Below are 13,186 nucleotides of genomic sequence, written 5' to 3'. Positions count from 1 at the left end.
ATAGCATATATAGTGGTTCAATCAGTATACATAGTATATATAGTATACATAGTATATTACACAGTATGGTATATATAGTATAGTATAGTATACTATACTATAGTGTGTGTGTGTGTGTTTTAAAGGTTTATTTGTTTATTAGAGAGTGCAGGGGAGGAGGGAGTGGCAAAGGGGAGAGAGTCTAAAGCAGACTCCACACTGAGTGCAGGGCTTGACCTCATGACCCTGAGATCACGACCTGAGGGTTGGATGCTTTAACTAACTGCTCTACCTAGGCACCCACTTTTTTTTTTCCTCTGCTTCCTGAAGTTGGATTTGTCTCTTCTGGATTGCCTAGCCTTCCTCCCTTATTTTTGTGTTTCTTTGGATTTTTCTGTTTCATGTTGGAGACTTTGATTAAATGATTGTTGATACTAAATTGGCTGCTCATATTCAAGAATAAGGTATAAAGAAATAGACAGAAAACTTTTTAGCTTGTGTAGATAGAGCTTAGTGATTGGTGAGCTTCATTAGAATGCAAACTGGTACCGGTCTATCCTTTTAGATGGGACACCCTCTCACATGTCGTTATCTGAAGTTCTTTAGCATTTCTCAGTCTCCTAGAGCAGAATTCTCCCGTCTGTTGCCTGGGTGGCGGGGAATATATGCATGGCTGCTGGTACAGTGAGAGAAGGGGATGTAGATTTTCCATTTATTTCCCTTGTGTTTCATGGGGCTTTTTTTTTTTTTTTTTAAGATTTTATTTATTTAACAGAGATCACAAGTAGTTCAGAGAGGCAGGCGGAGGTGGGGGGTGCAGGTGAGCAGACTCCGTGCAGAGCAGAGCGCCTGGTACGGGGCAGATGCTTAACCCATTGAGCCACCCAGGCATCCCTCCATGGGGCTTCTTATTCCAGACCTTTATTTTGTCCAGCTGCCTGAATATGCAAACTGTGCTTCAGTTCCTCCAGAGAATAAACCTCCAGTTTCCTGCAGTGGATGAGGATGTGCTTTCCTAACACTGAAGGTTGAAAGGAGAGATCTAGCATTTCAAGTCCTCTGCCTAGCCCCATTCTCCATCGAACCTAGTAGCTGGCTACGGAGTCTCATGAGAGTTTCCTGCCCCCCCCAGGGAACTAATTTCTAATCTCTCTGGGTGTTTAAATTATAATCTCCATTTTCCTAAATCAGTTATGTTATTTTCTGTTTTATTTCTCCTTATAGATTAATGCCATTGGTAGCTTTACTATGAAGAATCTGTCAATTTTTTTGAAAGATTTATTTATTTATTTGAGAGACAGAGTGAATAAGCAAGCAAGTGGAAAGACTGGGGAGTGGGGCAGAGAGAGAGAATCTCCAGCAAACTCCCCACTGAGCACAGAACCTGACACAGGACTTAGCCCTAGGAACCTGAAGTCATGGCTTGAGCCAAAATTGAGTCAGATGTTCAACTGACTGAACCACCCAGGCACCCCAACACTCTACCTTTTTTTTTTTTTTTAAGATTTTATTTATCTACTTGACAGACAGAGATCACAAGTAGGCAGAGAGGCAGGCAGAGAGAGAGGAGGAAGCAGGCTCCCTGCTGAGCAGAGAGCCTGATTCCAGGCTGGATCCCAGGACCTGGGATCATGACCTGGGCCTAAGGCAGAGGCTTTAACCCATTGAGCCACCCAGGTGCCCCAACAGTCTGCCATTTTTAAGTAGAACTCTCTTTTTTTGTTTCTGGGTTTTTTTGTTGTTGTTGTTTTGTTTTTTTTTTTTTAGATAATTTTTCACATGTTTAATTTTTAGCTTATATAATTTTATATTAAGATAATAAGATTTAGGGGTATCTGGGTGGCTCATTGGGTTAAGCCTCTGCCTTCAGCTCAGGTCATGATCTCAGGGTCCTGGGATTGAGCCCCGCTTCGGGCTCTCTGCTCAACGGGGAGCCTACTTCCCTCTCTTACTCTCTCCCTGCCTCTCTGCCTACTTGTGATCTCTATCTGTCAAATAAATAAATAAAATCTTTAAAAATAAAATAGAGGACACCTGGGTGGCTCAGTTGGTAAAGCAACTGCCTTCAGCTCAGGTCATGATCCCGGAGTCTTGGGATCAAGTCCCACATTGGGCTCCCAGCTCCAAGAGGAGTCTGCTTCTCCCTCTGACTTCCCCTATCATGCTCTCTCTCTCAAATAAATAAATAAATAGAATCTTAAAAAAAAAAAATTTAAAAAAAAGATAATAAGATTTAATTACCTCGGGGCACCTGGGTGGCTCAGTGGGTTAAAGCCTCTGCCTTCAGCTCAGGTCATGATCCCGGCGTCCTGGGATCGAGTCCCACATTGGGCTCCTTGCTCAGCAGGGAGCCTGCTTCTCTCTCTGTCTCTTCCTGCCGCTCTGTCTGCATGAGCTCGCTTGCTCTCTCTGACAAATAAATAAATAAAATCTTTAAAAAATAAAAAATAAATTTTAAAAAAAGATTTAATTACCTCGTCCATTGCTGTTGAATATTTAGCTGGGCTCCAGTGTTTGGGGTTTTTTGGTCATTTTATTTATTTATTTTTTAAGATTTTATTTATTTATTTGACAGAGGAAAAGATCACAAGTAGGCAGAGAGGCAGGCAGAGTGGCGGGGAGGCAGGCTCCCTGCTGAGCAAGAAGCCTGATGCGGGGCTTGATTCCAGGACCCTGAGATCGTGACCTGAGCCGAAGGCAGAGGCTTAACCCACTGAGCCCCATTTGTCATTTTAATTAAATATTTTTATAAGCAGCATTTCAAAATCATTTGCATTATCTTTCTATATAGTTTTCTTTTTCTTTTTTTAAACCAGAAGGGATTGTGCAGCCCATTTGATTCTGCTCCCTCATTTTGCAGATGAGAAATTGGAGGTTATTCCTTGGTTGGACAGTCCATTCATAGCACAGCCAGGACTTGCACCCAGAAATTCCGGCCCAGAGTCTGCTCTTGATCATTGCACTCTTCTGCATCTCCATTGAGTTAAGCCTTAACTGGCTTAATCAGAAAGTGTTTTTAAAATTGCAGTGCTTGGGGTGCCTGGGTGGCTCAGTGGGTTAAGCCTCTGCCTTCAGGTCATGGTCTCAGGGTCCTGGGATTGAGCCCCACATTGGGCTCTCTGATCAGCAGGGATCCTGCTTCCCCCTTCTCTTTGCCTGCCTCTGCCTACTTGTGTTCTCTCTCTCTCTCTCAAATAAATAAATAAAATCTTAAAAAAAAAAAAATTGCAGTGCTTTTGGGATGCATGGGTGGCAGAGTCAGGTATGCGTCTGACTCTTGATTTAGGCTTAGGTCATGATTTTCAGGGTCGTGAAATCGAGCCTGAGTTGGGCTCCATGCTCAGTGTGGTCTACCTGGGATTCTCTCTCTTGCTCTCTTCCTCTCTCTCTGTCAAATAAATCTTTTTTAAAAAATTAAAAAAACAAAATTGCAATGCTTTGATAACTAGCAAGGTTGAATATTTTTCTGTACAACATTGTACTAACTAATACCTTTTTCCCCTTTAGTTTGTAGTCTTTCATCTGGAAAATTTGGGACATTACTTAGTGGCTCATGGGACACCACTGCTAAAGTCTGGCTGAATGACAAGTGCATGATGACCTTACAGGTACCGTAGTAGTTCTCTGTGAATGTTCTACATAATAATTAAATGTGATGACTGTGTCAACTCAAGTTAATTCCCATTTCACTCACAGGGTCATACAGCTGCAGTATGGGCAGTAAAGATCTTACCTGAGCAGGGCTTAATGTTAACTGGATCAGCAGACAAGACTATTAAATTGTGGAAAGCTGGAAGATGTGAGAGGACTTTTTCAGGTAAGATCAGAGTAGACATTTATAGTCTCATCACTTCATATTCGCTCCATTGGTGTATCCTCAAAAGCTTAGAAGCAACATTTGAAAAACACCAGTGTATCTGAACCATTTAATTTGGGTAGATGTAACTTTTCTGACAACTAATACTTAAACTCTTTTAAAAGATAAAATGAAACCTCTCCTAAAATAACTAGATGTGGACTAATAAATGGCTCTTAATGAGCTTGTAATATGGTATGTAGTTTGTTTTTGGTTTAACAAGTTCAGAGTGAAATTTTCAAGCGTAAGCCTTATTGATGGTGTGTCACTACTGTTAATTTCATATATACAGGAAGACATCATTAGTGCGCTTGTGGGGACGCCTGGGTGGCTCAGTTGGTTAAGCAGCTGCCTTCGGCTCAGGTCATGATCCCAGCGTCCTGGGATCGAGTCCCACATCGGGCTCCTTGCTCAGTGGGGAGCCTGCTTCTCCCTCTGCCTCTGCCTGCCATTCTGTCTGCCTGTGCTCACTCTCTCCCCCTCTCTCTCTCTGATAAATAAATAAAATTAAAAAAAAAAGATTTATTAGTGCGCTTGTGAATATTGAAGTACATTATCAAATTTCGGGCTTATATTAGGATTTTAGATCAGTAGTCTTTTTGAACCTTACTTATTAAATAACTCCTGCACTGAGACATCTGCTGACTGACACTGGTATTGCTGATAATCATGCTGATTTATTTGTGGAACACTTAAAATTTTGGTATGAATTTTTTTGTTGTTTTTCTTCTTTTATTTTCTTCAAATTTGATCACTAGTCTGGAAAATACTTCAAGAAGTCCATTGTGCAGATAAAACTATCTGTAGATGGGCAAGTTATAATTAAGCATCACTGTGTTCCTGCTTCCATACATACATGTTATCAAGTTGTTACTAATCTTCAATAGCTAATCTAAAGCAGCAAATACTGAACCTGAAAAATTTTTTTGATTCCTGATCTCCTTTATTAGATCAAAGCTTCAGAAAATGTTCTGTCCTTAAAAAAAAGAAAGTAGGAGCTCCTGGGTGGCTCAGAGCGTTAAGCTTCTGCCTTCGGCTCAGGTCATGATCTCAGGGTTTTGGGATTGAGCCCCACGTCAGGCTCTCTGCTCAGTGGGGAGCCTGCTTCCCCTTCTTTCTCTGCCTGGCTCTCTGCCTCCTTGGATCTCTCTCTGTCAAATAAATAAATAAAGTCTTAAAAAAAAAAAGTAATATCTTCTGCATTGCCTCAGTTAATATTGAAAGAAATTGAGTTTTATAAAGTTTTTAAAAGGATTTTAAATTTTTTAATTAATGGAATATATGTATATTTCTAGTTATATAATTAAGAATAATGTTCCACAAAATCTTGTCTTATAAAAAATTAGTTATTATTTCTTACTGTATCATTTTAATGGTTGTATTTGTATATGTTATGAAATGTTTCTGCTGATAAAGCAGTGATGTTTGGTTTTATATTTGTGTTTTGGTCAAATCAGGGAAGAAGTTATGATTTGTAGTATCAAAGGAAGTGGGATTATAAGGCAGGAATCTTTAATTCCTGTTTTACCTTTTCCACTAGTTGTTGTATGGTTTCAGATAACTCAATCTCTCTTAATCTATTCTTCATACTTTAATAAAGATTACTTTTCTACAGTGGTTTTTATTTAAAATTCTTAAATAATTATAATCTTTTTTAATTGAATTTTTCTTAATTTTCATTAGTGCCCTTCATTACTGCCTCATTAGCGCCTTATAAATATTAATTTCAATATTATGTTTTAAGAAATTTAGGGGCTATTATTCTTTGTCATGTTTGAATGTTTATATGTTATGAATTAACTCTTGTTATTGAAGACGAAAAGTTGAAAATGAATTGTCAGGTGAAAATGAATTGTTGGGATCAGAATCTTATTTCTGGAGAGCTTTAGGAAATAATTTGGAGAAGATAAGGTAAATGTAAAGTAACTTCCAAAGGTAACAAGAAATACTACCAAACCTAAAATAAAATTTTGGTTACCAGTTAATTTCTCTGCTTTGAAAATCAGTTATTACTACCCACCTACATGTTTTATAATGGTAGTTAGTACAGAGATCCATCAATGAAATCATCCGTCTTATTGGTTTATATTATTCTTCTTTCATACAGGGCATGAAGACTGTGTAAGAGGTTTAGCAATTTTGAGTGAAACAGAATTTCTTTCCTGTGCAAATGATGCTAGTATTAGAAGGTGGCAGATCACTGGCGAGTGTCTTGAAGTATATTATGGACATACCAATTATATTTATAGCATATCTGTCTTCCCAAATTGTAAAGGTAAGATTAGCATGTATTAAAATTTTTAAATTTTATATTAATCACTGTATCATTCCTTTCTTGAGGTGGGGGTAGGAGTGCTAATTATCAGTTTGTTAACTGTGATTTGAGTAATTTGGTAGCTTTATCTCATTAAGGATCTTCTGGTAAAGGAGGAGGTTGTGTGATCATCTTTATATTTGATGGTTATGTCAAAAAGTTTTGGGTATTTCAGGAAAGACTATAATTTATTGGTGCTAAGTGTACAGTATGTAAGATATGAAATACAGAAAATGTGATTTTTTAATTTGTATATGGTATAAGTGAGAAATACATAAAATGTAAAACTAATTTTAAAATAGTTCGGGGTTAAAAAAAATCCTTATGCCTACCTGGGAAGATGATATGTAATACATGTATTTAATTTTATTTATTCAAACTGATTTTTCCTATATTCATTAATTTTAGATTTTGTAACAACGGCAGAAGACAGATCGCTGAGAATCTGGAAACATGGGGAATGTGCTCAAACAATCCGACTTCCAGCTCAATCTATTTGGTGCTGCTGTGTTCTAGACAATGGTGACATTGTGGTTGGTGCGAGGTATTTATATTCTAGTCAGTCAATAAATATCATGTGTCTAGGCCTTTGGTATTGTGTAGAGATGACCCATAAGGAAACATCAAGTGAATTGGGAGACCATGTGTATATTTCTGGAGTGAAAAAACAGTACTAAACATGACAACTTTTACATTAATGAAACATAATTACACTGGTATTGTACTGCAGGTTGTACAGTCAAAACTTTGAATGCAAAGAAATTGGAGAAGATCGAGATTGGTGTGGGAAAACTTTCTGAAGAAGGAGAAGTTTGGGTTGAAAATTGAAGGGTAATGAGTAAGAAGGGAAATGATAATTTCTAGCAAAGCAAATGTTATAAATAAAGATGTGGCATGGACACGAGAGGGATATGTGTGAGAAATGAAGGAAAACGGTAGAGGACTCATGCTGGGGAATAGTGGGGAATACTGGTAAGGTGGTAAGACATTAAAGCAGGGCATAACTATGGGAAACCTTGAATGCCAGGCCTTTTTTAGATTCTGTGCTTGAGATAAAGGGTTCTAGCTTTTAAAGAAGTGACATAATTAAAGCATAACTTGCAATTTATTACATAATAGGTTGGGTATAAGTAGTGGTGACAGTGAGCAGGAAAAGCAATTTAGAACACAGTTACAGTGTGCCTGTGCCATTATGAAATGTTATCCCCACAGTGCTAATAGATAAGAGGCCAAAATATGAAATGTTACAGAGGAAGGATGATCAAAAGAAGGATGAAAGAAAAGCATAAAGCTTCTAATTTTTGGTGATTGCATTAATAAAATTGGGGAAGTGGGAGAATTGGTTTGGTACAGAAGGTGAGGCCCTTAGTTTTAGACTTCTGGGGTCTGAGTGGGATGAGTCAAACTTACGCTGGTGAATCTGGCATGGAAGGCAGAGATAAAAAGAAAGCAACAGCCATAAGGGATGGAGGGCCTAATAAAGGAGGTGATTTACTTTTTGTCTGGGTCAAGTGCAAATTTGTTGGTTTCTTTATTTTCCTCCCTAAGCATATTTAAGGTTGAAGTAAACAAACTGAAAGGGTGAAGTTCCTGTTAGTGGAAGGTTAAGTAAGAAACCAAGTTCTCTTTAGAATTGGGCAGGATTAGTGCATTTGAAAGTAGCTAACTTGCCTTTCCTACCCAAAACTAGAGGTTGGGGTTGCTATCGAGTCCAATGCAAGACTGGGATTACATTGGGATTACATTGCTAGTTAATCAGAATAAAGACAGACTCCATGTTTCCTGAATGGACAGATAATGAGCATCTGCTATTTTTAAGCTTTATGTTGTGTATTTGAGTCCTTTGTAAAGTAAACCAACTTACTGCCCTTCTTTATACTCTCCTATGTAATAGTGACATGAAGTCTATGTTATGCCTCTAGATTTTTATGATGGTAAATACTTACTTGGAATTCAAAATTGTGTCAAATATATATTTCTCTGTCTTTTGCTAGTGACTTTTCCCTTAAATTATCTTTTTCCTACCCTAAACATGGCTTTAGAAAGCAACAGAGGATAGTGTGTAAACCAGTATAGTGCTCTCCTCAGCCATAAATACATAGTAACGTTTCTCATATCACAAATACAGATTATTTTTGCTTTGAGTCATTTAGGTGTGATAATGTTCATGCACTATAGCATAAGTGACTTCAAATCAGTTTGTTTTTTTCTTTATAGTGATGGTATTATTAGAGTGTTTACAGAATCAGAGGATCGGACAGCAAGTGCTGAGGAAATCAAGGCTTTTGAAAAAGAACTCTCTCAGGCAACCATTGATTCCAAAACTGGTGATTTAGGGGACATTAATGCTGAGCAGCTTCCTGGGAGGGAACATCTGAATGAACCTGGTAAGTATTTCAGTGTATATATGTTTGCCATTTGGAATAATTAGAATGAGAAGGAAAAAGAGGTTGATTTGCTGGTAATTAAGTGTTATTCCCATTGCCAGACAGGGATTTTTTTAGAATTTGTACTGTTATACTTAACCATTGTGAGAAACCATATTCTTGCCTCTGTCTCACAGTTTTAAAAACTTTGAGCTAAACTGCTCATAAACAGGAGTCTTGTTTTTGTTTTAAATAAATCTCCTAAAACTTAGCTCATATACAGTAGGTACTCAGAAGTCACTCATTTAATACTTTTTGGTTGATTGGATTCTCTGAGAGAGGTAGTATAGACTAAAAATAAAAATGAGTTCAAATAAAGCAATGTCTGCAAAGCAAGTTGGGGGTAATTTGAGCTTAAATCAGAGGACAGTGGTTTTTCAAATGAAATCTAGATATATGCCTGATCCATAATAGCAGTTCTCAGAACTTCATCCACAGACCCTTAGGAATTCTGAGACTCTTTCAGGATATCCACAAAGTCAAACTAATTTTATAACACTAAGCTGTTATTTGACTTTTTTACTGTGTTAACATTTGCACTTAATGGTTCAAAAGCAATGGTGGATTTAAAAAAAAAAAAAATGCCATTTGCCCATAATAATGTTCTTAAAGAAGCATTAAAAATTAATTTTACTACAACCCATTAGTCATGTCTTTGTTAATACTCTAGTTGACAAAATGGAAAGTACAGATAAAGTACTCTAAAGTACCATGGTGTTTCAAGGATAAGTATTTGTGCATTTCTTTGAGTTGCAGACTGAACTTTTTCATAGAATGCCATATTTATTTCAAAGAACAACTAACCAAGGTTAAGTTTGGGGTATTTTTTTTTTTTTTTAAAGAACAAAGTGATCATGTCACTTTAAGGAAAATACTAACAGTATTTATTGCTAAAGATACAATTTAAAACTCTCAAGTGAAAATTGAAATTTTGGAAAAAGTATCTGCTACCAGGAGTTGTTAAGATAGACCAGTGGATTTTAGTGTTTAGTAGAGCATTAAAAAATGCATTGATATGGTTTCAGATTCTAATGTATAACCTTTAAAAACCTACTACTTGTAGAATATTCACATTTTTCTGAGAAGGCTTTTAAACTAGTCATTTCTCTTTCAATTATATTATCTGCATGAGGTTGGATTTTCTTTTTTTACCTCAACAAAATGACAGATTGCAACAGATTGAATGGAGAGGCAGGTATGATAATCCAGCTATCTACTATTAAGACAGTAAAAAGATTTATAAATATATAAAACCATGCCAGTCTTCTCAGTAAACTTCTAAAACTATTCTTATTTTTCATTAAAATATTAAAATACTGTTTATTCAATATGTAATATATCTACTGTTTTCCATTAAGTAAACATATTTTACTTTTTATTTTTTATTATTATTATTTTTTTTTTTTTTAAGATTTTATTTATTTATTTGACAGACAGAGATCACAAGTAGGCAGAGAGGCAGGCAGAGAGAGAGGAGGAAGCAGGCTCCCCGCAGAGCAGAGAGCCAGATGTGGGGCTCGATCCCAGGACCCTGGGATCATGACCTGAGCCGAAGGCAGAGGCTTAACCCACTGAGCCACCCAGGCGCCCCCATATTTTACTTTTAATTTCAAATCCAGTAAGTCAGTTGATAAAACCCACATTAATAAAAGTTCTTTGGGCTTCTGAATAACTTTTATGACTATAAAGAGATCTTGAAATCCAGAGTTTGAGAACTGACCCATTATGCTGTCATGTTTTTAATATTCCTACAATTCTTTACAAAATGTAGTCTCTTTGTCAGTACACACACACACACACACACACACAGAGAGTAAATATTTACTAAATACCCAATGTGTTCCAGGCATTGTTCTAAACTCTGGGAAATAGGAATAAAAATCTCTGTTCTCATAAATTTATGTTCTGCAAGAGACAGATAATTAAAAAGTAAATAAGTAATGATATAAATATGTCAGATAGAGATAAGTACCCTGGGAAACAAAGCAGGAGTTGGGGTGTTTTATAATTTTAAATACAATGCTCAGGAAATATATATTATTTAGGATAACATTAGATGCTGTAACAGATAAACTCTAAAATCTCAGAGACTTCATACAAAGAAAAGCTTCTTTGCTGCACAGTAAAAGCTTAGTTGATGGCAAGGTATGCTGAGCATGTTTGTGGAGCAGTTTTGCTCCTTGTGGCCATTCAGGGACCCAGGCTGATAGAAACCACCATCTTCAACATGTAGCTCCCAAGGTCCTCTTGTGTAGAGACTTTCAGCCATCAGACGGAATAAAAGAGGAGGGTAGAGTAGGATGGAGTAGGCCTAGAACTGGCTCACTCCCATCTCACCCACTCAGATTCCCCTGACCACTTCTCATGTGTGGCATCTAGGAAGTACACCTTGCTAAAGCCACAGTTCTACTATGGAATACAAATGTGAATCTCTGGAGGACAAATGGCTGTCTCTGCCACTGAATGTTTTGCTGAGAATGTGACATTCAAGTCCTTAAGGAGGCAAGGGAGCAGATTTTGCCAGTACTGTATGAAGAGTGTCATGGGCAGAATTAAAAGCCAGCGTAAAGACTCCATGGCTGAAGTCGGGAGATAGGTGGAGGGGAGGAGTAGTGGAAGGTGAAGTCAGAGTGGATGAATGTTTGGCCTTGTACTTCATTCCAAGCACTTAGGCCTTAACTGAGAGAGATGGGAAGCCATTGAAGGGCCTCCAGCAGAAGAGTGACAGAAGTGCTTTCAACTTTTGAAAGAAATTTTGTGGTTGCTGGGTTGAATATACACTTCAGGGAGCCCCAGGGCAAGAGTAAGAGGCCATTAAAGCAGTCCAAGTGAGAAATGCTGGTGGCTTGTACTGTTGGGTAGCAATGGAGATGGTGAGAAGAGAGAGTTTTTTAGATCTTTTTTTTTTTTTTTTAATTTTTTAAAGATTTTATTGACAGAGACAGTGAAAGAGGAAACACAAGCAGGGGTAGTGGAAGAGGGAGAGGCAGCCTTCCTGCCAAGCAAGGAGCACAGTGTGGGGCTCAGTCCCAGGACCCTGGGATCATGACCTGAGTCAAAGACAGATGCTTAACGACTGAGCCACCCAGGTGCCCCCAAATCTTTTTTAAAGATAGAACTAACAGAATTTGCTGAAGGATTGGCTGTGGAGTTCAGAGAAAGAGGAATCAAACTCTTTTGTACTTTTTGGCCTGAACAACTAGAAGAATGGAGAGTCATTTACTAAAGTCAGTGTTGTCAGAAGATACTCAGTAATAAAACTTGTTTTATTTTAGTGGGCTGGCTTCTTTCTAGTAGAGACATACTTTTTTAACCTTCCTCTGTTTATACAGGTTCCTTTTAACCATTATTTTCTTTTGGGCTGCTTTCCAGTAGAGTAACATTTTAAACTCTTTTAATAAAAATTTCATTAAACCAAATACATATTGTTTTATGTATAATTTTTAAAGTTAAAATTTTTTTTATCTAAATGGCTTTGAATTTTACTCTGCTATTCTACCTTTGATTCTTAAATGTTTTATTTCAAGGTACTAGAGAAGGACAGACTCGTCTAATCAGAGATGGGGAGAAAGTTGAAGCCTATCAGTGGAGTGTTAGTGAAGGGAGGTGGCTAAAAATCGGTGATGTTGTTGGCTCATCTGGTGCTAATCAGCAAACATCTGGAAAAGTCTTATATGAAGGGAAAGTATGTCAACTTCTACTTTCTAATAACCATTATCCTAAAGCATCAGACAAACATCTTCTGTTCCCTTTTCCCCATGCTGATAAAATTTTCTTTGGTGTTTGAGATTTAAAAATTCATTTCTATGGAGAAGATTTCCTATTTTCCCTGTCTTGAAATTGACTTTTTAAAAAGCTCTTTCCATGTAGGGAAGCTGCATTTGATTGATTAGCCAGTGTTTGTCTTTGGGTGATTACCATGAGTAAACTGTTCCCTACCATTTTGAATTAGGAGCTTGTGTGCCACCTTTCACCTAATGCTTTGTGCTTCGCTAAATTTAACTTGACAAGATATGAAGGACCCTGCGGGGCAGTGCTTTTAATGCCAGCATGTTTTGTGCCTGGAGCATGATAACAGCTAATACTTTTGGCCTTCCAATCAACCAATTAGAAACCCTCCTTTGGCCTTAGAGTTAATGTGTAGTTGTAATATGTCCCCTGCCCCACCCCCACTGAAATGCTAATCTTGTAGCACGTTGCATTCTGGCGAAGGTGTGTTATAATAATTATTTTTAAAAGGATATATAATGTCTGTGATATATATGTCTTAAGTGAACAGATATGTTAGTAATCATTTATCTCCTTTTTGTATTCCTATTGAAGGAATTTGATTATGTTTTCTCAATTGATGTCAATGAAGGTGGACCATCATACAAACTTCCATATAACGTCAGTGATGATCCCTGGTTAACTGCATACAACTTCTTACAGAAGAATGATTTGAATCCCATGTTTTTGGATCAAGTGGCTAAATTTATTATTGATAACACAAAAGGTCAAATGTTAGGACTTGGGAATACCAGTTTTTCAGATCCTTTTACAGGTAAGTTAGGAAAGTTCTGTATGTTCATAAATGTTGGTTGATTTTTTTTTTTTCATTTCTCTTTTGAT

General features: G+C 37.3%; 1 protein-coding gene across 4 annotated transcripts in view; it reads left to right on the top strand.

Moving 5' to 3' along the window:
* PLAA (phospholipase A2 activating protein) overlaps window positions 1–13,186 on the top strand; it is a 41,211-nt gene that overhangs the window by 14,609 nt on the left and 13,416 nt on the right. For all 4 annotated transcript variants that reach the window (XM_045079680.1, XM_013061097.2, XM_004761786.3 and 1 more), the window contains 7 exons: window positions 3,487–3,587; window positions 3,676–3,796; window positions 5,943–6,110; window positions 6,558–6,693; window positions 8,367–8,536; window positions 12,103–12,260; window positions 12,899–13,118. In XM_045079680.1, the coding sequence (XP_044935615.1) occupies window positions 3,487–3,587; window positions 3,676–3,796; window positions 5,943–6,110; window positions 6,558–6,693; window positions 8,367–8,536; window positions 12,103–12,260; window positions 12,899–13,118 (1,074 nt within the window). The remainder of the gene's footprint in view (window positions 1–3,486; window positions 3,588–3,675; window positions 3,797–5,942; window positions 6,111–6,557; window positions 6,694–8,366; window positions 8,537–12,102; window positions 12,261–12,898; window positions 13,119–13,186) is intronic.

This window comes from Mustela putorius, unplaced genomic scaffold, assembly GCF_011764305.1.
Source record: "Mustela putorius furo isolate JIRA1106 unplaced genomic scaffold, ASM1176430v1.1 tig00000421_pilon_pilon_pilon, whole genome shotgun sequence".
Classification (NCBI taxonomy): Eukaryota; Metazoa; Chordata; class Mammalia; order Carnivora; family Mustelidae; genus Mustela; species Mustela putorius.
The sequence above is the reverse complement of the archived record's forward strand: the minus strand, read 5'-3'. Positions and strand labels throughout refer to the sequence as shown.